General features: G+C 42.1%; 1 protein-coding gene across 4 annotated transcripts in view; it reads right to left on the minus strand.

The window, feature by feature from the left end:
* Window positions 1–16: 16 nt before the first annotated feature.
* Window positions 17–27,320, minus strand: part of dtnbp1b (dystrobrevin binding protein 1b) — a 30,800-nt gene continuing 3,496 nt past the window's right edge. The window contains exons 1-4 of one of the 4 annotated variants that reach the window (XM_031866479.1): window positions 17,510–17,675; window positions 6,590–6,757; window positions 3,042–3,185; window positions 17–2,583 (exon numbers count right to left, since the gene is read on the minus strand). In XM_031866479.1, coding sequence (XP_031722339.1) covers window positions 2,261–2,583; window positions 3,042–3,185; window positions 6,590–6,757; window positions 17,510–17,525 — 651 coding nt within the window. In that variant the 5' untranslated portion in view covers window positions 17,526–17,675 and the 3' untranslated portion in view covers window positions 17–2,260. Of the gene's footprint in view, window positions 2,584–3,041; window positions 3,186–6,589; window positions 6,758–10,586; window positions 17,489–17,509; window positions 17,676–27,320 lie in introns of those variants that run through there. The other 3 variants (XM_031866478.1, XM_031866476.1, XM_031866477.1) reach the window with 3 other exon arrangements.

Consider the following 27,320-nt stretch of genomic DNA (forward strand, 5'->3'; position numbering starts at 1 on the left):
TGTGTGTGTGTGTGTGTGTGTGTGTGTGTGTGTGTGTGTGTGTGTGTTAAATCATTGATATCTTGATACCTGAACTCCATCTGTGGTCTGTCAGCTATACAGTACTATGTGATGTAAAACCCACTGCCAGGTGACTGCCATCTATTACTCCATGTTTGGCTTTTTTTGGTAGCTTGTATTTAAAATATTGCAATATGTAGCTCATAAACCAGTTAAGGAATTGCAACAAGCTTTGGGGGTTCAGCATATCCGTAAAGTCGTGAAAAATGCATCCATGTGCCCCCTGCAGATCATTTGTTCACTATAGTAAAAGGACAATTCACCGATGTTCAACCTTATCTATAGCTGAGATAGATATGCATTGTGAAAAACGCTTGCAGTTGTTACTGATGTTCTCTGTGTCTCTGGGAGCACAGCTCTGTTGTTCTTCTGTATCCCAGTTACGTGACAGTGATGTACTTTGTATACGGAAGAACTACAGAGTGCTAGTCTAGTAGTTGTGGGGCGCAATGCCGCTCAAAAACCTCCTTGTTTTCGTTGCTTGTGTTACATTGCAAATAGCAGAAATGGCATTCCAAAATATGAGTGCAGAGGATCTTATGGATGTCGATTTTACAGTGTTTTGTCTGACTCCGTAATTCAGCCGAAATCAGCCAGAGAGAGGCCCACTTGAGGCTGCAGCGGCAGAGCGGAGTATATGGTCCGTGGGGACCCTTCAGAATTTGAGCTGCCGAGAGCAAACAAAGGTGCTACCTTTGCTCAAATCGCCCTACGATATCAACATCAATGGAATAATTCTGCTGTAATTACTGTCGGCGTGGGATTGGATGCTGTCACCGACCCCAACCCAGAGAGAGCGAGCCTCGCGTGTGCTTCACTATGCATGAAAGTTTTTATCCTCACTCAGACAAAGGAGTGCTGAAGGCCTTCTTCAGGATCCAGAAGATAAACTGGAACAGACAACCAAAACCAACGGAGATTTCTCTCATTGTGTTTTGTTAATTTAATGGTCTCCAATCCAATCCATCTACTCCGTTAGACAGGGTGGTCCACCCTGGACAGGTTGCCAGACTATCGCAGGGCTGACACATTGAGACAGACAACCATTCACGCACACGTTAACACCTACGGCGCAGCCATCAATGAACCTAAATTGCATGTCTTTTGGAATGTGGGAGGAAGCTGGAGAACCCGGTGAACGCGACGAGAACCCACGCTGACACGGGGAGAACATGTAAACTCCACACAGCGTCCAGCCCGGGATCGAACACGGGCCCCTGATGCTGCCAGTGTTTTGGTTTAATGAGTGACCGTGTTAACTGGTGTCTCTCAGCTGAATGCGTCTGTGGTTGGTTACAGGTGTCCTGGTAAAAACCTTCAGTCAATTTTAAATACGCCAACCATCTACGTATAAGTTACTATGAGAAACACCTGTTGCACAGAAACAGTTGTGTTTTGATGTTGGATTAAATGCTTTCAGCTTGCTAACTCATCTGGATGGTTGCGGGCAAAAAAACAGGTGCAAGCATATTTTTTATGTCTGCTGTAAAAAGGTCTGTATAACACGCGCAGGGGAATTTATTTCTACCACATTTTCCATCAGCACTTATTAAACATTCACAGAAAAGGTGGTGGATTGAAGGTTTTATTAGTCCAGGTTTTGAGCCGTTTGTAATTTTTTAATTGTCATTTGTCGATGCATTAAAAATGATATGACAAAACCAGGGCAGATAAAACTTTCTGCATGGCTAGATACCACTAGGGGCAATGGAGAGATTATTCTTTCATAAAATGCCATAACCTGAATGAATGTTAGCAGCTGCAGTTTTAGCGAATATGTAAGTGTCAGCATGAAGCATGAAAACAGCAAGAGGGACACATGGATGATTTTAGTGTGTATGTCTCGTACTTCCTACGTATCAGTCACAGGTCTCTCCTGGTCTCAACATGCACAAACATAGAAACAGAATATTAGAGCATTCTCCAAATAGTTTCAAACTATTTATGTGAATGTTAAGCCATCCAATGCTTGTATGCTAAAGGTAACTCAAACCTATTTTATAGGATTCAATTAGAATTGAAAACTCACATCAGTGGTCTTTTAAGGCAAGGTCATGTGGCAGTTAGTGCAACATCGGTGTGTTTTCTTTCACATCTTTTTCTTCAGTATGACAATTTGAGAAGGAAGCCAATATTGTTATATATCTCCGTTTGATTTCGCGGCTCTGTGCGTTTGTGTTTAAATCCAGTCTGTGTGTCCTCAAACCTTCGGCCTGCTCGCCTCACTGTCTTTGTTGGTCTGGTTCACCCCGTCCACCAACGCTGTGTCAAGGTGCACCTCCTCTTCATCAAGGGTCACCACCACGGGGGCCCTTCTCCTCCTTCTTCCTCCGCCTGATCCTCCAACACCTCCACCTCCTCCTTGCTCCGTCTCCTCTTCCTCCTCCTCGTCCTCCTCGTCCCTGGCCTCCGTGTCTTGGCTGGCAGAGTCGGTGCAGGTGGATGAAAGGGAAGAAAGCTTGTGGCGTAGCTCAGCCTGGGTGGGGACCTGGAGACTGATCTCTGTGGTGAAGGACTCAACATCTGGACCAGGGAAAAAGAGGAGTCCCTTAGATCAGTGATTCTCAAAGTGGGGTCCCCTGGGGTCCGGACTCTTTCAGGGGGTCCGTGAATAGTTTTCAGAATCATTTAAGAGGCTAAAACACAGCTAAATTTGGGCTGCCGGTGAAAGTGTAGCAGACGTCAAACTATAGCCCATGCAGGTATAGCCTAGTCATCAATTAGACAGCTATTGAACGACAACAGATACATCTGTACACCAAAATAGTAGCTGTAGTGTAAACTTTTACTCAATTTTACTTTTTAAATGCTATAGCTACCAATTGGGCTACGGAGGGTATTTTCCAATATAGCGATTTTTGCCATTAAAAGACATCCAACGGTCGACGTGATGTCTCGGCTAAATCACAGAGAAAAAAGATTGAGAATCTCTGACTAAGATGACTTAGAAACATACTTTGTGTGTGTTTGTGGCCACCAACCTGCGACAGGCGAGGTAGCACTGTTGTCCTCTCCCCCGGAGTGCAGAAACACATCCAGGGCTTCGTGGTCAGACATGTCCATCAGATCCATCTGCTCCAGCATGTCCACGTTCACCTCCATGGACGACATGCTTCCTATTGGCTCTGGACACAACATGAGACAGCAAGATATTAGCCCCGCACAAGATCAAGGAGGGCAGCAGCAGCAAGGGGCTGAGTCCAGGAAGACAGGTTTTTTCAAAAGTTGCAATGCAGAAGCAAATAACGGATTGCCAGGTGTCACTACATGTAGGAAGCTATATATGAAGGCGACAAGCAACAGGATAGGTTCACATCTTTCCAAATAACTAATGTTTTTATATGCCCATATGTAAATAATCACGTAAGTAATCATCATGGTACCCACGCATGTATATTTCAAGGCTGGGTAAAACAAAATTATAACTAAATTCACATTCAATGGGATGAAAGATCGACCCGGCCACATGATACAATGAACCCAGCACCAAATCGGAAACAATACAATACGTAAAACAGATCAAAGCCATACAGACCAAACTTAAATGAATTTATATTTAGCATAATGGTAATTATACACTCTCCACATACTTGTTATGACATGCAATGAGGCAATACATCTTTACCAAAACAATATTTGACTTATTTCATTTTCTGTCTTATTTTGATATCTTTGTTGATGTTCTATATGAATGGCAAACTAGCTTGTGGTTTAATCAGCAGTATACAACAAAATCATTGGAAACTCCTCCTGCAGCTAATACGACTACAGTCCTGGATTCACCACCTTGCAGGGGTACAAACCCCCCTGTTCACCATCATGATGTGCTGCATGCATCACAAACGGCCAGTCAGTGCACTGTGGGGATGAAAGGGGGTGGGTGGGGGCAGAGTTGCGAGCACAAGAGGAAGGAGGGCGATGATTGGTCGGCGCGCAGCAGTGAGAGAAGATGCCATTGGCTACCGTACCTCAAGGAAATGAGGAGAGCAGAGGAGGGCGGCACAGGGAGGGAGAGCAGAATAAAGAGCGAGGAAAGAGAGAAAGAAGGGGAATGTTATTTCCCATGGAGACTGCCCCAAAAGTCTCTCCGTCCTTCAAATAGCAACAAAAGATCACACGCACGCACGCACGCGCACACACACACACACACACACACACACACACACACACGAGTTAGTGTCATATTTTCAGACAACTCAACTTTGGCAATTCATTTGATTGTCCACAAATGTACACAACACACACTAGCACACTGGCAGGAGGCTGTTGTCCATCAGGACCAAGACCTCACACCACATGAACAGTTTTTTCCTGTCTTCAGTCGGGCTCATTAACAGAGCGCGGGACCCCCACTGACTCTGTCATCTCCAGGACAATCTCCTACCGGTCTCTCCCCTGCACATCCCCTCTAGGTTTCTTATTTAAACACACTCGACACTTTTGCATTACACTAACATCTCACTTGTTTATAGTCCTGTTATCTGTTCGTTTGTGCACTTCATTTTATATTTCACTTCATTTTATATTTCACTTCATTTTATATTTTACTGTAAATTTCAATATGTTTCTACTTTTTGCACTGTGTTGATTGTTGTTGATTGTTTAATCATGACGGGTCGTGCATAACATTAAACATTAATGTTATGCACGACCCGTCATGTCATATTCCTTGCATGTGCAACATACCTTGATAATAAATGGTTCTGATTCTGATTGAAACTGATTCTAATGTACATAAAGTAACACACAAACCCAGATGGCTTGAAAGCATACACAAATGGATGTTGTGTTTTATTTAAACTTACACACACAAACACACACATACACACAAAATCCCTCCTGCACACATATTACTGGATTGGTGTATAAAATGGAAAGAAATGTTCTCCTTCTCTCTCTTTCTCTGTGGAGACAGCAGTGGTGTTTTCTGTGACACATCTTAAAGGAACAAGGGTCTAATGCTCGCTAATAACTTGCGTTTACATATCTTGCTTGTCAGCTACAAAATTACCACCACATAGCAGCTATTCAGCCTCATAAAACAACATAGTACGGGGGATGTTGATTCAGTTTTCGGCCCTAAATGGAGCCGTCTTTCCAGCACATGAATAAACGAATGCACACTGCACACACACACAAACAACACTACGGCTATGTTGTGAAAGTTTTGGTCCAGAAAGCACTGCTTTGAGAACATCATTTCCATGTGACTGCCTCCACCATGTTCTTCTTTTAGCCTCACTGTGACCTTGCCTAAAAGGCTCCCCTGTTGGGAAGGACTGTGTTTGCCTCCAGTGAGATTGCGTAGAGTATTTATATGTGTGTGCGTGAATGTGTGCGTGTGTGTGTGTGTATAAGATCCTTGAGACTGGCTTTTGATAGCTCAGTGGCTCGTGACATCTGCAGCCCTTTCTCTCCTCTTCTTGACTATCTCCTTTCAGTTCATTCTTTTTATCTCTCTCCCCTCTTCCTCAATGTCCCCAGCTGTATCTTTGCTCTTCAGTGGCACCGCCCTGCTGTAGCTGCGCAAGATAATGAGTCGCAGTGTTTTGTGTGTTATTGAGTTTCAAACCATAGCCTTTTTTTTCAGATGTATTTCAACAGAATTATAATGAAAGTCCCCTCTGTAACTCATTATAAGTATTCATATAGCATTTAGGATTTTTGTTGAGCATCCCACGTGCTCGCCTTTGTACTCGGAATTACATCATTTGAAGTGTCAAGCCTAAATGTAAACATCTCCCCTGTCTTTTGACAGTGAACGAATGTAGGCGACACAAGACTGACTATGAGCTAATGAGCTGTGGATATTATGAAAAAACAGCATTGATCTGAAAAAGAAACAGTTTTGAGTGACAGTGAAAACGTGAGTCTCTCTGCTCCTCTCCTTAAGTCTCTTTCCTTTCATTTCATCTTTCCTCCTTCCTCACTGCTCCACAATACTCTCCAATAAGCCACTTCCAGAGGATTAAGGGAGCAGGATAGGTGAGTAAAAGAAGAAGAAACATCACATTGCAAACTCTGGGCTGGTAGAGTCCAATACATCTTTCAGTGCAGGGTGCATATCTCACGAAGTCCCTCATTTAAGCACATCATTTGGGTATTTTAGCACTAGTTTTCGTCAGTAATACACAGGGTAAACTGCAGAAGGGTTCCATTACAATCCCAGTGGATGACTACATTGATATGGCGCTATGGCATTATTCAGAGAAATGGCTCTACTTGTGACAGGCACTCGGATTGTGGAGTCTTGCTGCAGAAAGCCGTTATGGCTCAATCTCCTGATTTGCAGTTGAAGTGTAAAGGATTCAGCTGATGGTATCAGAACTGTGGAATTAAGTCATTTGAATGCTGGATGGCATTGCATTCACCCTCGAATTAGTAACAGACACCACAGCCCAAACGTTAACTCCTCAACATTTTCTTTTTTTCCTTTGCAGGCCTCAGACCAAAAGAAATGCTTAATTTCAAGCTGTTCAAATAAAATCAAAGAGCAGGACTGTGGTATCTGAAGAACCTCTGACCTCACCTCTCCTCTCAGCGATCTGCAGGTAGCCAGTGGACAAGTACTGCTCCATGTCTTGCTGGAAGGCCTCCTCAAAGAACTTCTGCCTTTCTTTCAGCTTGACCTGGGGGGCTGGAGCCCCTCCCTGTTCTGCCCCAGGGACTCTCTGTGCATGCTCCGCGTCGAGCTCCACTAGGGAAAAAGAGAGATGAAAGTTTTTTAAAGTATGCGGATAGGGTTAGTTGCTCCAAAAAACATAGAAAGCACCCGAAGGGCTTAAACGTCCAACAAAAATGGCAATTCTTACAAACATATCCTCAAGATTCATGTCTAAAATATAACAAATACCTCATATAAACCTGAATAACCACTAACATATAGTCAATATTAATTGGCTCAAGGTCTGCTCGCCCATAAATCTCATGAAAATCAATTCATGAAGGAAGACTGTATAAAAACAGGAATCACACATCTTACATATCTCTCGTACCCTTTCACCTGAAATGAGTGAGTGCTACGGCAGATAGAAAGCAGCCAAATTCAATCTTTACTGAAGCAGAATGTAGAGCTCAGTCCTCCACAGCATTCACGCATTCTGCAATTCACCCTCAGTGACTCGATACTTTGCCTCCTGTTGGTTGCATGGTTGGGGCCACGCTCACTGAAGTATCACACGGGCAAACCTCTCTGCTGCTCACGCTTCAGTAAAAGCAAGAATCATTTCCTGCCGTCTGTATCCTCAGTCATGCTGTGGCATTTAAAGAGAGGTTCAGGATGAATATGTATCACTGCTGCTTAGGACAACAATGACTTTGCTGTATTCCCTCTTGGATTTAAAGATTACAATTCATTCAGTTACCGCTTAGTCACTGACTTTGACATACATTAGAAGTTAGGCTGTTGGATTTTTTTGCATTGTCAAATGGCCTAATATTTTCTCCTAAAACATGCTATTATTTTGACAGCATATACAAATAGTCTTAAATGTGCCGAGCTTTGAATGTCCCGTCGTCTTACTTCTCAGTTTGTAAACCCTCGATTCTTTGCCTCAGCTCCTCTCCTTGTGTCTTAGTCCCTCCCACCTTAGATGTGATCAGAGGAGGCAAGGAAAGAATACAAGGAGCTGAGGCAGAATGAGACACGACAAAATGAGACATCCGTGCTTCAGAGCAGTATTTTAAAGTGACTCAATTGAATATGACGTGCGGCACAGCTGCATCATCCGTCTTTTGTCACGCCTGTTTGATACATCACAGGTGTCGAAAAGACTTCCGCAGCTGTGCATCCTCAATCATAGCTCCTCCACCTCCTTGGCTCCTCGCTCCTCTCTCCTCGAGATGCATTTTAGGAATTGAGAATTTCTTCAAGATGAATTTCCGGGTCAGAGGCAGGAGGACGGAGGAGGATGAAAACGAGGAGGCACAAAGTAGAGAAATTAGAAGAGTCCAAGGTATTTACTGGATTCTGATTGGTCCACGCAGGACTCTGTGATTGGCCTGAACAGTGCACTTGGCCCCTGTCCTGGCAGATAAAGATGTCTGTGTGGACAGGATGGAAGTGGGAGGGGCATATTCAAGAGACGGGGTGATAGAAACCACGACCCTGCAGATAGAGAAACATTCTCTGTGTGTGTGTGTGTGTGTGTGTGTGTGTGTGTGTGTGTGTGTGGGCACGGCTGCAGCCTGGAGGCTCAGAAAGGCTGTCTCTTTAGTTCACTTGTCTCCCTCTGATAGATGGCAGCATTATATAAGACGACTCGCTGACATCAACAACTGTGGCAAGAGCCGGGCCACTACATATAAAATGTCTGATGTGTCCCATCTCTTTGATCCTGGGTTAATATAGACAACAAACATCCAATTTAGGGAATGGTGAGTTTAAAAAGATGCCTAGCCAAATTGAATATACTTCTGTTCATTCTGTCCTCAATCAGGAATGCTCCATGTACGTTTTTCAACTTCTCTTTAACTTCACTGTGATTGTATCCTACGCTGGCAAGAATTTGGTCGTTATAGTTAAAGTATATTTGATGACTAAAATCGTAAGTAATCTATCTTAGGTAGACTTGTACTCGTTTGTACTCGTACGCAAATGCAACAACCAGCTCTTCTTCCTCATGTTAACACTGAACCTATTGTCTCCTGCATGAGTCTGGCATGAAAGCATGCAGACATCTACCCACAGTACAAACAAAATAAACAGAGTGACATGTGCCACATGCACAGAGGTCGATGGCTGGTCGTCTGATGCGTTTTGAACATTGCCTCCTTATGACTATTTGCATTTACATCACAGGTCATGTTGAGCTTTCCCGTGTTACACAGCTCTGCACCAGTCACTACCGTTCCTCTGTGTACACCGCCCCCCAAATCAATACACTGCTTCAGGAGTGTTAAGTGTACTGCAGGATCAGAGTCTGTGTGATCACCCTCACACAGAACAGGAATAAAACAGGCTGAGCTCTAAAAGGGCTCACAGCAGATTGTCTCACACTCACACACACACACACACACACACACACACACACACACACACACATATACAAACAAGGGAACAATAAGGTCCCACCAGAGCTCCCTCATCATGAACACCACATTGACAGCCCTTGGAGACTTGTAAAAGAAACCCTCTCTCTCTCTCTATGTTATTCCTCAATCAGTGTCCAATTTATCTCCTTTATCTGACTACATGTCTTCTTTCTCCATCAGTCCCTCATCCTTCCCTCCAGACTGTGTCCTACCCGCTCTGTTGGCTGGTGTGTGTGTGTGTCTTGTAGAGACTGCTCTATTAGATTAGGGGCCTCAGGGAAGCTTTGTTCAGATTGTCGAGCATTGTGTGGGGTTAGTAAGAGGATAGTGAGGGAGCGAGGGAGAAAAGGGTCTGTGCGTTTAGTTATAATTAGGGTTTTCGGACAGACGGCAGTAATGACGGAGCTAGATCCTGTCTTCTTATCCCCGCCGCTAATCAAATTCTCAATCCATTATTAGCCTGAGCTGCTGTCTATTTAGTCGGACCATCTATATACCTACTGAGTGTGTGTGCCCATCTGTCTGTCTCAATGTCTAAACCTGTCCTTTTGTCCATCAAAGCAGTTTTGAGAGTTGCTGAGAAGGTCACATGCTTCCCTTACTATTCAAATTAAAATAAAAAAATCAGTATCACAAATGCAACAATATTATGAAATCAAAGAGCTTCTTAACTTAATCAAGATATTAAGAACATGTGATGGTTTATGTCATTTTTTACGTTTAATGAGGATCTTTATTTTTACATCTTTCCAACCTTCTTTAGAACATAAAACCACCTGTCATACATGTCTCTTCTTATGCTACTAGTCTCTCCTTCCTCCTCGTCTTTTTTCATCATTATCATCTACCAGACAACCATATCCTGCTACGCATGTTACTGTAGCTACGGGGGCTATTTTTAGCTCTCGCTCACATTTAGCCCGCAGGATTAAGTTTGTGCTGATGACTTTAGTGTATAGGAGCACAAGCCATTAAACCCAACACATTCTGTCCTTGCAGGCTGAGCTGCACATACAGTTAGCCAGACATCCCTGAATCAAGTGTAGAATCGTAGAAGCACTACACCAACACAAACGCTCAAGCGAGCCTCACAAAACCGTCTATTCCACACTTATGGGACATAATTCAAATGTAGAGTGGTGAATGAGGGCTCACACAGACATACACCTCTGGTGATGATTCATAGGAGCTAAGGCAATTGCATTATGTTAGTCACAGCAGAGGATGTCGAAATGACATAATTCCATTCAATTACAAAGACAAATATTTTGGCACTCGTGTGGAATAGCTGCTACAGTCTAAAAACCGAAACACATCTTCGGAAATTAGCACAGAGAGGATTTTTTCTTCAAGAGAAAAAGAAAAAAATCCATGTGTGAAAGACATTCACAAAGTCTCAATGAATTTCCTGTATCAGTTCCTGTAAACAAAACATTTTTTAACAGAAAATCTTTTACAAGAAAGACATGAAATAAAAAATCCTGGTGTACTACCTGAGTTTGTACTCGCTGTGTTTCTTGGTGCGTCTGTTTCCGCAATCATGATACAGGCAAACAAAACAAGCGATGCATGTCCGCCTCACACAGGTCTGTTTCTTTCACGCAGAAGCTCATCAAACAACCGCCGTACACACCATGTTCTCACAAAGCTGCCCTCCCTCTCACCTCGACACCGCGTGACCCAAAGCCCAGGAGAAATAAAAAAATAGCAAAAGCCACAGGAAATAGGCTGATGTGTACACGTGTTAATGTGAATGTGTGTGTGTGTGTTCGCTTGATTATGTGGACGTGTGGGTGAGCATGCACCTGTGTGTGCACCTTTTGATATATTCATATACAGACATAATGAACAAGCGGAGAAATCCATTTACCTGCTGATCATGCAGTGTGTATTTTATTTGCTTTATGTTAACAAGTTTGTGTCTGAAGCAGAACTGGGAATTTTCTTTGATAACGTGTGTCCGTATACAGAAACGCAGAGACCAAAACTCACTAGCTTTGCCTTTTATTTGCAGCTATTGTATTGTGAGAGAAGAAGCTAAGAAGCCCAGCTGAAAAGTGGAGAGGAAACACCATTAAGGGCAATTCAAATCTTTAGGATTCAACTCAAGCTTTAGATTTGACTAAATAGAGTCATTTTCTCACAGCTTGGCTCACAAAGCAAAAAATGCAAATCTTAGGTTTACATGTTCATCATACAAGCTTGGTCACCACTTCTCTTCTATACAGGAAATGCTAATTTGGGCTCACTTGCAAATAGGAACTAATCTTATTTCACCGAGGACACTTTTTCCAACAGGATTTCTGAAGCGCTAATCTTAATTAGAGCTCTTTCAGAATTTTGTTTAGTAAAATATCTTAAGTATAAAGGATTTTGAGCTAGAACACTGACAGGCTCCATTTTAAGTGACCGTAAATAACAAGCAACACTAACAGCCGCCTTTTCAAATGGAAATATATCTCTGAGGGAGTCATTAACAGCCAATTCAAGTCACCGCTGAGCCGGTCCACAGTCATTCACACTTTGTAGTGTACTTCACATATCAGGTGCTGAGGGAGCTGTGCCAATGGAGAGAAGGTTATGTTTGAAGCCTTGGTGGACAAACAAAGGGATGGATGGACGGACGGATGAAAGTGTCAGTTTGTCTTTCATGCCAGCCACAGGCCCGGGACTAGAGCCATGCTTCTGTGTGCAGACAGTATTAGACATGTAATGGTCCTCTGAGGTTGTTTGTGTATGTGGGCTAGAAAGACACAGAGACAAAAAAAGAGGGATGGGCGGTGAGACGCAGGATGTGTACGGGGGTAAATGTTTTCATGCACGTGTCATTCTTTAAGAAATTGATGACAAAAGGGAAAGGGACACGGCCACAGGGCGTGACCTTGAAGTCACATTTTAAACACTTAACGTGCGAACAATCCATCCACAATCTCGTCATAGCCGTTTCATACACTTTACATCACACAGACCAAACAGGATCAAACGTTCAATATCTGATATAAAATCCCCCTTGTTCTACCCGTCACTTTAAATTAGCTGTCTGGTCTCAGATGGATTTGTTTCCGTTTGCTTATAAAGGCCTAATATTTCATTCTGAGACAGCAGCGCGCAGCCTGAAGACCAAGAGGCAGGCCTGACAGTGGAGACAGCCACTGCTTCTTCTTCTTAAGCCCTGCTCACTCAGCCGTGGTATTTTTAGATTCTCTCCGCCTCGCTATATCTTATTTATATAGGTTTCCGCCAAAGGCAGCCCCGGTGCTGTATATAACACACACACACACACACACACACACACGCACACACACACACACACACACACACACACACACACACACACACACTTCAAAAGTACTTGCATGTAAAGTGACAAAATGTGCATGATACAGACACTGGGTTTTTTTCTTCAGAGGGACTGGATGAACTTTCTGTGTGTGCAAATTGAACATATTTAAGCATGCACAGGTGACAAGGGGGATTTACACACAATAAGAGAGAAGGAGTGAGTCATTATTGTGGTTAAAGTGTGACTTGACAGTGTAATCTGTAACATAAACCATCCAGGCATTGTTCTGTTTTCCTGAGGACTAGTTTGTAATGACTGGCAGATGTAAGGAAATGTGCATGAAGCTACTCAAACACATACACACACCCTGCTGGCCTTGCAATGCCTTCACACTCATCATCAAATCGATCATCCTCACGCTCTGTGGCTCACTAACACACACACACACACACACACACACACACACACACACACACACACAGCTCAAACTGCCCCCACATACACCCAGCAGTTTTTACTGTCCTTGTTTCACGGTCTATCGCTTCTTTCCTGCCGATAGCACCCGTCTGCTGTCACTCTGTCTGTTGAACGGCAGCGGCAGCTTCATGAGGTTTCTGTCCCGTCTTTGCGAGCTGCAAAACATCAGCTGCTGAGTTCAGGCACTCGCACAATCACTCACAGACGCCTGTGAAGCTGGTAGAGAGTTTTTGGGCATTTGGTGCTGTTTATTTAAAAAAGAAATAACATTGTGTCACCTGGATGAATATTTAGCTCTAGGAAGACAAAATCATTAAGTATGTATTAGCTGTCTTGCACATCGCTAGCACATGTTAAATCTAATGTTCAAGCCTCCGACAGCCTTCCGGCAGTTAAGTGTTATTGTTATACTTTGCAGTATCGGTTGGTTTTCTTAAGAACTCTTGCCTCGGGGGATCCAAGATTGAAACTGCAACTACAATTCTTTCTCTCTTTGTTGGATATGGTGACATTTTCAAATGCAAAACTATACAGTGACATTCTGCAATATTGAACAAAAATGTCCCACACTAGCTGCAGGCTTTACTTTGTTGTGATTTACAGGGAAACAAGAAACCTACACAAACTCTCTCGTAAAAATTCACATTCAGACTGAAAGCATCTGTGAATTAAATGAGCCATTTCTGGTAACTGAAGATGGCAGGGAGACCAGGGTAAGAATATGGCTGCTGCCATCGTATTATCATTTAGGGAAACCTGGTAGAATATTATTGAGAATACAGCATGTGTGGCTGTTGTGACACAACACCATTTACTCTTACTATGCAACTCTTACTGCTGTGCTTTCAATAGTACTGTAGTGGCGCACTAACGCAATTGCTACTTTATTCGCCAAGCATCCACAGCTGGCAAGCATGCCAGAAACTAGTTTTTGCTGGTTTGTAATCAAATGAGTGTTTGCAGTGATGCGGCAGTCAATGATGGGTATCTTAATGAAGGGGCCTTGTTGAGAGGAAATGAATACAATAAAACATACTGAGAATGCGGCAGTGACATGTAGAATCTAGACCCACCGTTACTGCTGCTGATGTAAATGACACATCATAAAATATTATTGAGTCATGCATCTGACTGGAATCATGAGTTATGCTAGAAAGGGTGCGTGGCCGCGTTTAGTTACACTTCCAACACTAACGCTCTTGGTGCCTGAAGCTGTGTTTTGAAGATAAAGGTGTGGGCGACAGTCAGGAGCCTGTTAAATATTTGCTCGGTCCACATGATTCATGAATGCATACATCAAAGTTTCGCTCTCTTTCTCTGTTAGTAACCGACCGAGTTTGAGTAGGAGTGGAAACGCACATTAAAACTACACATGTAACCAGGCAACCGTAACGCTTAGTGGAAGGACTTCTCTCTGCTGAGTCATTCACAGTCTGAACACCACCAGAGGAGAGAACATCTATCATCACAAATTATGACGTATTATATGTTAAAAGATACCATACAGCTTCAGAGACCCCATACAAAATGTAATAGCCCATTACACGACCCCGAATGACGTGATTTATTCTTTGTGATTGAACACAATACACTAATGAGTCACAACAACGAGCTGCCACTGTCATTCACCTGGAGTACTGTCCATCAATTAGTCACAGAAAAACAACAGGACAGAAATAAATAAATAGTTTAGACAGACTGAAATGTGTGCAGAAACACACACACACACACACACACAATAAAAGATAGATGGGATGGGTCACGACAAGGCCTAGCAGCAAATCAAAGGTGTCAGCTAGCAGCACAATCATTCACAGTAGAAGGCTGTACGGTATATTAGGACTGTACCATTTAGATGTGAGAGGGGTGAAGGAAAATGTCTTTCGGAATGTGTTTTTTTATGTGTTATTATACAACTTAAAACTTTGTGGGATTCTATTATGTTCTCTCATTGAGCACTTATATTATGAACCAGTGGTGAATAACTTGAATCATTCCCCAAAATGTAAAGATCTTATCAGACTCATTTATTAGCCCAGCAAATTTGATAAAACCCAGGTAGCTAACAGAGCATTTCGGCTTCTAAAGTGATAACAGCTCCAGCAGTATCAACTGTTTGGGCCTTATTGGATGGAAAATATCTTAGGTAAGGAAAAAACAAAGTAATGATCTAAATTTTAAACGACCAAATATCTCACTTGACAGGTTATTTAAATCATTTTGTAAAAAAACAAATTCACTAGTGTAAATGTTGCAAGTGCTCTAACAAAGATGTACAACAAACACTGTATGCTACCAACCGCACACACACCCATGGTTACATAATATGAGACATGCTGATGACTGCATCCCGGATTCTAAGGTGTATTCATTGTTTTTGATCTGATTTCTAAAGTGAAGCAAGGGAAACTGTCTTATGATTTCAAATGATGTGAGATATAAAACTGTCTTGATGCTGCAGAGGCACACAGCGAGCATCTCAGCTCTGGGATGTGGGGTGGCCATGTCTGCCTGCATGTTTTCTTCTGAAGTGAATGAGTTCAAAATCTAAATATCGGGTAGAAAGGCCTGAAACAGCAGCAACGGAGGAACATTTTTTTTCGTAAATGTACTGGCAATGTGAATATAAAACATACACATATATTTTTTTCTTCCCACTGCCATCTGACATTTACCTCAAAACATTTCCACTGCTGCAAGGCAGCTGGCCTTTTTAAATCTGTATAATCAAGTGCACAGAACACATGTGAATGTTGCAGCATGCAGCCACACAACAGACAGGCCTGGAAAAAACACGCTCACACCAGCAGGGGCCAGATGGTGAGAAAGGTCGGTAGATACAGTAAAGGGCAGGGAACATAAGCAGACTGTATATTACTGTAGCTGGTTATATGAATGTACATTAACACCAAGCAGGGACATCCGGAGAGGAAATAAAAATTGATTAATAAAAAGCCACTTTAATCAGAGTGAAAACAACTTAAAGCAGAGGGAGCTTTAAGAGAATTTCCATCAGTGCATCAGAGGTAGTGGTGGAACCTTTTCATTTGGGAAGTAGTTCTAAAGTCTTCCTGAAAAATCCATGCAAACCAAAGCTCTTGGTGGTCAAATGAATGCCAATATTCAAGTGAAACTATTATTAGAATACACATATCTACATGTAAGTAATAGAAGACTGTTAAATGTGTGTGACATTTTTAATTATTGATAAGATAACAAAATGGTCTCAGTGGTGAAATTGAAGTTCATTTAAACCCTTTATCACGTAGCCTTGTGTTCTTAGGTCACATGGAAATTATTCAACATAAAGCATAATGTCTAATATGTATCTGAGGCCTTGGAAATATACCTTGATAACCAGTGACAGAGACGGAGAGAGTAGGTTGTTTAATCTGACAGCTCCTGACAGCACATTGTCAAATAGATGGTCCGTCCGTCAAGGAGAGCGAGGAGGAAAGGAGAAAGTCTCCATGTTGTCAGAGGTCTCCCGGCTCTTCACAAGCCTGTCAAACTGCCCATCTCACGCAATCTCAAAAACGTCTTCCTCGTTTCGCCAACAAAATGTGCTGCCCACGAGAACCCTCTTCATGTTTGCACTGGTGCCGTTTACGCTGACTGCTTCTGGCAGCACATGGCAATTCCTATAAGGATGCTGAACATTACCACACACTTTTTACGATGAGAACCCACTGTAACTAATGTTTCAGGCATGGGTGATAAACGATGTTACCTAATAGGTGGAAATTGAATTCTTGGTCTAATCAAAATTTTGCAGTTCCCGTCCTGCTTCATTTGCCATTCAAATGCTGCTAAACCCATCCTTTCAAACGGGGATTAAATACGTCTTAAAGAATAATGAAAAACGCCATTTCCAATACTCTTCCCATGTGCTCGGAGATAAACATGGGAGGAAAAGAATCCTGCCAAATAAATCTGCGTTCAGCCAATGGGCTCTAAGCACCTGACAACGAGGAATTGAACTGTGGCTGATGCCGTTTATTAACTTCACAAAGGCTTCACCCATATGCACCTATAGTACATATACGTCAAGCTGTACCGATGGAAACCGATTTAAGAGCAGGAGACAATTTAAAATGCTTACATCACCAACACCTCTGTGAACTAGAGGCTGAATAAGGAGGTGAAAGGAGGAGGAGAAGAAAAAGTGAGGATGACAGGCATTTTCTAAGAGGTTAATTGCTTGCCTTTAGGGAGCTTTACCCACACCGATAAGGGCGATGTCTTGTTTAATGATGGGTAACGCAGTAATGACTGCGTATTAGCCTCTAAATGAGGAACCTGCCAACCTGATCCCCACAACAAGGTAAAATCTCTCCAAGGCTCGAGTGACTGACAAACACAACAGAAACAATCATGAAACAAAGTGCACACATGCCCTCAGGTGTTTTTGAGCAATCTAACCTGAGCAGCAGGGATATTCTGGACGAGCAACAGCTCTCCACAATAAAGTACAACTGTGGCACTGCAGATAAAATGGTTCAAACACGTACAGCATTTGTAAGTGCACATGCTGTTTGCCGATAACGAGCTGCATGCGTGTGGATATTCCCATCAAATATGCATTTGTTTTTGAGACATGCACACACTACGTTTTTTACCGTGGATAAACATGCGTGAGATCTCTTCAACACTCACACAGGCCTTGATGCATTATGCAGGAATCTCCTCTTTTCTTCCTATACCGCAACAAATACAGTCTTCAGCAAAACCCACTGCAAGTCCTCAGTGAAGACGCCTCTCAAGAATCACTTATTCACTCTTTCCTGTATTTTTTTTATTTGACTAAGCAGAGGAGAGTGAAGACAGAGAGAGAGAGAGAGAGAGAGAGAGAGAGAGAGAGACGTGAGCTGACATTCATCTGAGGCTGTGAGCCAAAACTTAAACTTGAAACTCAGCTCTCTCACTTCAACACTGACTCGATAGACCAGAAAGGATCTGTATACAGTGTGCTGTATGTGATAAATAATAACTGAGCTCGGCGGTGCTCTCTATACAACAAATTATTAAAGATCAGGTTTGGGGGCCTTGCACAACAACTCATTAGTTTTAGGGCCTTACATTGGCAAGAACCTGGCGATACGATACCCATCACGATACAAGGGTTACAATTCAATTACAACATATTGCACAGTTTTATTCATTTAATTTAAGGAAAACTGTCATAGAATAAACAATACGCCGCCATATGCATAAAATCTAAGTTTAAAAAGTAAATTTGTATGCAATCAGAACAGCGGGATCTGCATTCATCACAGTCCCTGGAACTACTTTGTGTGCAAACCGAGCCTTTGCATGTAAACTATTAATTAAAAATCAACAGTGTTTTTGAGAATCGATACAGTATCACAAAACAATATTGCGATACTAAAGCGTACCTATCATTTCTCAGACCTCTTGTTAGTTTAGCCTATTAGGTCAAAACAGCCACAAGTTTAATACAAATCAAGCGAGAGACAGTGGAGAACAGCGGGGTTACAAAAGCATAGCATAGACAGTACAAAGCAGAGCATAAGTGCAGTGAAGCGTATATGTACGTTGTGGAGTGACAACAAGCACACAAATGTAGAAAATCTCCTTGGAAAGAGCTAAACAAAGTCTCACGTGGAGCCACTTCATATTTGAATAACCTTGACGATAAATCTCTCCCGTCTTTCAACAAATGTCTACGGCTAATAGAACTTGACAGGAAGTACTTAATTTAATAATCTTTGTGTTCATCTATGAAACATTACCAAAAATGAAGTCTCTTGTGCATACATTATTCCATCGTCTTAACTAAGAACATGTGTTTTTATGCATGCTACAGGAACCACACCGTGCATAACAGACGCACACATTCCCTTTGATCAATTTTTCATCAGTACTCATGTTAGAGCGAGAGCCAGAATGAGTGTAGTATGTGCGGTACGCAGGTCTTCTTATTTAGGGAAGCTGATGAATGATAGATTTGTTTACATGCAAGGTGTCCGGCTAAAGTGAAAGTCTCAAGCAGATGTCCGGGCATACAGTATGTGCAACATGGTTGTTTTATGATTTAAAGTTAATTTAATCAGGTAGCTTGCTTGGCAACAAATGTGTTTTTTTCCTGGAATCGTCTGGAATGAGTTAAAGGGCCTTTTGAGGACAAGTGGGAATATACGCTGCACTCTGCAGTTACAGTATGGCGCTTTCTGTTTGTTTAGGGTTTGTATGTGACGTTTCTCTATATAATAAACCTCCATATTTTAAGGCTTTTACAGGTGGATAGACAAGACAAGATCATAAAACTGAGGTTACATGTACGTTAAATCATTGTTACTGCTGATATACAGTTGTGTGAAAAAGTGTTTGCCCCCTTCCTGATGTCTTATTTTTTGCATGTTTGTCACACTTAAATGTTTCAGATCATCAAACAAATTTAAATATTAGACAAAGATAACACAAGTAAACACAAAATGCAGTTTTTAAATGAAGGTTTTTATTATTAAGGGGGAAAAAAATCCAAACCTACATGGCCCTGTGTGAAAAAGTGATTGCCCCCCCCTGTTAAAACATAAATTAACTGTGGTTTATCACATCTTTGGAAAGCTGAGTTCAATTTCTCTAGCCACACCCAGGCCTGATTACTGCCACACCTGTTCTCAATCAAGAAATCACTTAAATAGGACCTGCCTGACAAAGTGAGGTAGACCAAAAGATCCTCAAAAGCTAGACATCATGCTGCGATCCAAAGAAATTCAGGAACAAATGAGAAACAAAGTAATTGAGATCTATCAGTCTGGAAAAGGTTACAAAGCCATTTCTAAAGCTTTGGAACTCCAGCGAACCACAGTGAGAGCCATTATCCACAAATGGCGAAAACATGGAACAGTGGTGAACCTTCCCAGGAGTGGCCGGCCGACCAAAATTACCCCAAGAGCGCAGCGACGACTCATCCGAGAGGTCACAAAAGACCCCAGAACAACATCCAAAGAACTGCAGGCCTCACTTGCCTCAATTAAGGTCAGTGTTCATGACTCCACCATAAGAAAGAGACTGGGCAAAAATGGCCTGCATGGCAGAGTTCCAAGACGAAAACCACTGCTGAGCAAAAAGAACATAAAGGCTCGTCTCAGTTTTGCCAGAAAACATCTTGATGATCCCCAAGACTTTTGGGAAAATAGTCTGTGGACTGACGAGACAAAAGTTGAACTTTTTGGAAGGTGTATGTCCCATTACATCTGGCGTAAAAGTAACACGGCATTTCAGAAAAGGAACATCATACCAACAGTAAAATATGGTGGTGGTAGTGTGATGGTCTGGGGCTGTTTTGCTGCTTCAGGACCTGAAGACTTGCTGTGGTAAATGGAACGATGAATTCTGCTGTCTACCAAAAAATCCTGAAGGAGAATGTCCGGCCATCTGTTCGTGACCTCAAGCTGAAGCGCACTTGGGTTCTGCAGCAGGACAATGATCCAAAACACACCAGCAAGTCCACCTCTGAATGGCTTAAGAAAAACAAAATGAAGACTTTGGAGTGGCCTAGTCAAAGTCCCGACCTGAATCCGATTGAGATGCTGTGGCATGACCTTAAAAAGGCGGTTCATGCTCGAAAACCCTCCAATGTGGCTGAATTACAACAATTCTGCAAAGATGAGTGGGCCAAAATTCCTCTACAGCGCTGTAAAAGACTCATTGCCAGTTATCGCAAATGCTTGATTGCAGTTGTTGCTGCTAAGGGTGGCCCAACCAGTTATTAGGTTTAGGGGGCAATCACTTTTTCACACAGGGCCATGTAGGTTTGGATTTTCTTTCCCCCTTAATAATAAAAACCTTCATTTAAAAACTGCATTTTGTGTTTACTTGTGTTATCTTTGTCTAATATTTAAATTTGTTTGATGATCTGAAACATTTAAGTGTGACAAACATGCAAAAAAATAAGAAATCAGGAAGGGGGCAAACACTTATAACTGTAACATCTGTATCTTATGAAGTCATTTGTAATTTGTTGTTTGGGATTTTGGCCCACCACCCACAAAGAGTCCTATTTCTGTGAAGTGTTATTCTGTGAAAATCTTATATTATTTTCTGAAGTGCATTTTTAAGACTTATTTTGGTTTGACATGTTCATCTTTGAATTTTACAACAATCCTAAAGGAGCGAAGGCTCAGCAGAGTCTTTAAAGGTGTCAAAAAGAGACAGTGTCTTTGTTAATTTTTGAAAGGAACTAACGAGAGATTTCTTGTCTGGGAGTTAACTTTCAACACACTCTATTCCAATTAAATCATTCTTTATCAAAATCCTGATCGGTTTGTCAAATAGAAGCTACATTATATACCTTCATTCTCCCTTTTTGTTTTAAGAATGACTGATATTGTTTATAATGTTGCTTTTATTTCTATGGATCACTTCTATATTTCTCAGGCTCGCCATCTTGTCTAAGGATTACACTCTTTTACTCTATTTATTGTTATTTATGTATTTAACCAGGAAGCCCCTTGAGATTAAAATCTCTTTTTCAAGCGAGACCTGGACAAGAAAGCACATGATTACAATGTTACAAAACAGACGAGGTTAAATAAAAAAATAGAGTACGTTACAAACAGACAAGGGGACAACAAGTCCAACTCAGGAGTAGCAATTGCACTCTCCAGGTACACAGCTTTTTATCAGAGCTTTGACCTCATTAAATCATTAAGCTGCAGTGTGCTCTGAAGGTTATTCCACGACGCAATATACGAGAAAGCTTTTCTACCAAGTTCTGAGCAAATCCTGGGTACCCGGTAGAGTCGCCATCTAGGGGAGCGAAAAATCATAACAGATGTTGGTGAGTGATAGGAAATGAGTTTACCCACTATAGCTATGATGCGGTCTCCTCAGGCTTAATGAAGGCCAGTAAACCAGGTCATGAAGTACAGAGTGATAAGTGCGTGACAATGAGTTGAATGTAAAACGTAGAGAATTGTGATGCACAGAGTCGAGGCATCTTCGTGTCTGCTCTGCTGTCACGGGAGAAATATCCGATTTTGTCTCCTTCCTGGAACCATGCCACCCCGAACCTTCGCCTTTATTTAGCAACCTCATTTCCTACTTGCACGGCTCGGCAACAATAGAGAAGCTTCCAGCTGCAGGGGGTGTTTGGAATGCGTGTGTAATGGTTAAGAGGCAGCCAAGTGGGATAATGGAACCTATTGTATGAATCTATAAATGTGAATCCTTCACTTCCCCAAGAGCCGGCCTACTGTCACCCTGTGGTGAACGGGTAAATGGAAGCGAGGGACTGAGATATTATGGGTCAGTGTGTGTGTGTGTGTGTGTGTGAGGCCGCAGAAAAGTGGTACAACTCGTATTCTATTTATTCCTCCAACTTGTAGTTCATGACCTTGATAAAGCTGCTATATAACATAGTTTAGAAATGTGAGTTGATCACATTGATGGAAAAGCAAAATAACAAATGTTGCCATGACATGCTGTGGAGGATTCAAGTAGTCAGGTTTTGTTCCTCTCCAACCTGAGGTTGTCATGGTTAAGCGCTATACTCTAGTCTACACCGCAGAGAACACTAAGATGCACCTCTTGTGCACTTAACTGCAATTTCCATTTTAATGACATTTCGGTCACTGCAAACAGGCCATGCAAGCAAAAAGTGAAAGGGCTTCTGTTCTTACACAAATCATTCCTAGTTCAGCCTGAAGGATTGTCATCTTGAAATAGGTCTACTGTACTTTTCCAGTTATTGATTTGAAGGTGCCTTGGTAATGATGTGAAACTAAAAAAGGAGTCGTAATGCCAAGGTGATTCTTTCTCTGTAGGCTCATCACTTCCAGCTCTGTGGGTGAACTATCGGGCAGAGAGCTTGTTCTTCTCATCTGCACTGAAGTCTTCCACTGAATATTTCAAGGGAGTTTTTGTTAGACCCTGAGAGAGATATCAAAAGCTATCAGCAACATCCCTTTGTTTTGCCAAGCTCCACTACTCTTCTCTGTCACTGCGTATTTCTCACATATTCTCCTCATCCCTCTTTTGCTGCTTTTTCTCTCCCTCTCTCTTTCTGCCCCTCATTTATCTGCAGTCAAAGTGTGCCCTCTTGTTAGCCCCAGCATGAATTGTGAAAAAGCCCTGATCTTGGTCAGGGGAGAGAATGTTACAAAGAGCATTCGCACAGAGATGAGAAAACATCACACAGGAGCACGCATGCACACACACACACACACACACACACACGCGCACGCGCACACACACAAGCTAACACACACAGAGAACACCCCTGGGCATACTCTGTACTGTACTCCTTTCTTTCATATTATCTAACCTTCCCTGTATTCCTTCTTCTCTAATGCCATCGGCCATACATATTACTCTATGTTCTGGGGTATTAGAGTTTAACTACTGCATCATGATCACATGGTACAGTACTCCTGTCTGACTATATACAGTATTTATACCTATGCCCTTGTGGCTCCATGTGACTAAATCACAAGCATTTGTTTTTTACTGCACATTTTTGCAGTTAAACCCTTGGAGGCAGTATTCAAGATATCCTTCACATACTGTAGGGACACTTTTTATACAATATATATTTCTCTTAATTTTTTTTAACAGTCAATATGAAGTAGTGGATGTGTTTTTTTCCCTCAAGGCGAGTAGGTAAGTTTTTTAGCAAAAGCCTCACACCTTGGGATGAAACCCTTGATTAGTAGCCCGGTGATGATGCTGTATTGTAAATCCATCTGTTGTTTTTGTTGTATCCGACTTCTATTTGGGCCACACGCAGTCACCTGGTACACAGCGGGAACGTCTTCCCTCCCCCAAAGCAACCTGTTTTGCTCTTTCCTTTGGTTTTTTTCACACTGACACACACACACACACACACACACACAACCCCTCCTTGAGGGGTTTATCTGTCTCTGGTTGACTCGAGTTATTTGCCCTTACATAAGGCTGCAGGCGGGGGGGCTGGAGGACGGAGGGAGAGAACAGGCTGAAGAAAGCCTTGGAAATGTTATAGGAGCCTGAGCAGCAGGCGCAGAAGTACTGATGGCCTCAGCATGTCGACAAACCAAGAAAAGCTCCCTTTATACTGCAGAAATACAGACAGACAGACATGCACAGACTTGCTTGAGTATGAAGCCAACAGAAACGCAAATGCAAAGAACTGTATGCATGCAAAAAAAAACGTTAAACTCACAGGACCCGCCAGTTATACGCCCTGTAACAGACTGTCTGGGTCTGTAAATACTGTCTGTTCAACCATGGACCTAATTAGAGAAACTCTCTGTCTGACCACACCGTTACTTTTTCTTCCATTTCCCAGAGGAGTGGGAGGAGAGGAGAGAATGAAGCAACAGCCCACCTGCTGAGGTGCATCACACAGTGATGGAAAATGCAATTTCTAAACCATCTGTGAGCCGGATTTGAGACAAAAACACTGATTTATATCGGCGTCTTCTTCAACTTGAAAAAAAGATTATGCTTTATGCTAGATAGATAGAATACGTGGTGGTCTTTGTTCAACTGTGTGTGTTTGTATGTGTACATGCATTTGTGAGTGTGTTATTGTATGTCTTTGTGTGCAGTATAATTTAAGACCGTCTGTCATCTTGGTCCTCCAGTTTCACATCATCCCCAGGCACATTTGAGGGGGTGGTTTGAAATCATCTGACAGACTTAAATTCAGATTCATCCCTCTCACTCTTACTTCACCAATGAAGTAACTGGAGCACACCCTGAACACAAAACAACTGCCATAACTTATTATATAAATTATATACCAGTCACTATTGTCCCTTTAATTACAATCATTATGCTCCTTGTGGATCTGTCTTTTTATTATTCTTCTGTCATGCCGCACAGCTCGCAGCATAATTTCTCAGCATGATGAGAAGTGGAAGCTTATTTGTAGCTGTGATACTGACTGCTTCGTCACCATTATGGTGGTATTAACTGATGTATGTATGGCTGGATGATGGGATAAATCTCACTAAGGTTTTCGGATGCATCAATAATTCTAATTATGACTGAGCAGGAATCCTGGTGCTCCTAATTTTGCGTACCCTGGTCATGACCTTATTCTGATTAGGATAATAAGGAAAACTGTTGCTTTTGTCCGTTAGGCTTTTTGTTCTCGCACATATGCAGTTTACAATGACAGTGGGTGGCAGATTTACCACGTATGATTCTTTATAACTTTTCAAACAATGGATGCTTGATTTCAGACAACGGTGGACAAAATCAGGCTTCTCATTAGCCACAACAATCAGTTTCCCGCTGAAAGTGTTGGCAGGTTTTATCGACTGTAGCTAGTGAGCTAATTAAGCTAAAAAAACACCGTCTCTGATTGACTTTTTAATGTTTCCTGCTGACTCATATTAATACAAAATCCCTGAAATAGGTGCCATAAATATCTACCTAATGGCTACATACATGGCATCTTACAAAAACAGTGAGGCTAAAGTTAACAGATAAAATAAATCAGCATCCTCCCCAGTGCTGTTCGTACTTTTCAAACAGTATATATATTCACAGACCTGTAGAACCTGTATGGTTGCTACGCTGTGATTGGGCGATAAACTGTTCGGAGGAGGGGTTTCGCGAACTGTCTCTTCAAATACATGTAATGTCTCCTCTTATAGGTTAAGATGATATCATCCATATGTTGTGTACAGGTCACCTATCTGTCTTCAGACTCTATTCAACTGCATCCCTGTCTACATGTCTGGTACATGATACTAGATTAGAAATATAGCACCAATATTGTTCAAATAATAAGTGAGTTATTTAGTAAGGTTGTGGTACTGATAATCCCACGAAATTAAATGTGTTAATCTGCACTGAAACCTCGCTGAACACATGGAATCAAAACCCCGAACAATATGTTGCAGCACTTATTGTATGTGACAAGGGCCTAGTTTTTCCAGTTTTTACTAACTGGAATTGTTTTTTAAAGAATTAAACGTCCTGGCCTCCGGATAGCAGAGGCTAGAGATTCTCCAGTCCTGCAGTGTGTGAACTCTGTGCAACTGTATCAACCGCCACCAATTAGCAAACTCCCAGATAGTGCGGAGGTCTTACTCTCCTCCATATTTTTCATTATTCCTTTTCATTATCTGTAATGTGCTTTTTGGTTTGGCTCAGTCTTTTTAATTCCTCCTCTTTACCAATATTCTCTTTCTCATTCTCTGTTTCTTCACCCACTCCCCTTCATCCTCCACCTACTATCTTCGCTTTCTCTGCACTGCTCTCTTCTTCCTCTGCTGTCTTTTTTCCACTCTCTCGTCGTCCTCTTTCCCTGTTCATTGTCCGTCTCATCTCCTAATTTTTGTACCCTCCTTTACTTCTCTCTCCTCTTTTCTTTTTCCACCCAACCACCTCCTCCCCCCCCCCCCCCCCCCCCCCCCCCTCCTCTGTCTCTCCCCCTCTTTCAGTCTTTTATCACTCCTCTTCCTCCCTTTCTCTCCACTCCCTTTCTCCTTTTGTGGAACGTGTTCAATCCCAAAAGCATTTTCGCTGTGAGACTGCTCCTCCTAATCTAACTGAGCAAGGATGATCTTAGTGTAGAGACTGCTGAGACATCCTGGCAGTAGTACAGTTGAGTAAACAATATGAGTGTTGAGAGGGGAGACAACATACACAGGGGTTTTTCCAGTAACACCTGTTAAGCCAGGTGGACGCTGCTCGCAACCCAGAGTGAAAGGAAAGGTGGTTGGAAAGCATTGTAGGAGAGATAATCTGTCATCCATCCAAAAACTTTTTTTTCTTAAATAAATCCTGCTTAATGGCAGGTGTTCCTGCAACCCTGGAGGATAAGTGGGTAAAACTAAATGGATGGATAAATGGACTATTATAATAAATATTTTAATCCAATCACTGCATGAAAAAAATGTAGTATTGTAGTATAGTTGTAGTATATACGTGTGTGTATGTGTTTGCAACTACCCTTCACAATATTTGTGGCCATGTGCATGAAACAAGTCTCAACATGTATGTAACTGCACACACAGCTATACAAAGATTTCCACATGGAACTGAAATATCGACACATTGAATTTCAATTTCATGTCACGCGCAACAAAAAGAATGAAACACGTGGAGTTAAAACGCAATTATTATGTCTCGTAAACATCAAGCTGTGCTCTGTCCTTGACTTTATCCTTTGACAGCACAGATTCTTTCATCTGTTGAAGAAAATCCATCTTTAAAGACAATTAATGCCATGAATCCCACTCTTTTAACCCTCCTTTGGTGGCTTCAAAGGAAGCGTGACCTCCGTGCAAATTAACAGACAAATTAAGATGTGTCTGCCTGTGTACACAGCGTCTGTGTTTACATGCTGTGTGAGCGATGTTTGAATAGGCTAATTAGCAAGCTAACTGCATTTTGGTTATGTATGCATGGAGAAATGAGTGCATGCACAGAAGAAAGCATACGAGTATGTGTGCGCGCACACACACACACACACACACACACACACACACACACACACACACAC

Source organism: Anarrhichthys ocellatus, unplaced genomic scaffold, assembly GCF_004355925.1.
Source record: "Anarrhichthys ocellatus isolate YVR2014 unplaced genomic scaffold, GSC_Weel_1.0 scaffold35, whole genome shotgun sequence".
In the NCBI taxonomy this organism is placed as follows: domain Eukaryota; kingdom Metazoa; phylum Chordata; class Actinopteri; order Perciformes; family Anarhichadidae; genus Anarrhichthys; species Anarrhichthys ocellatus.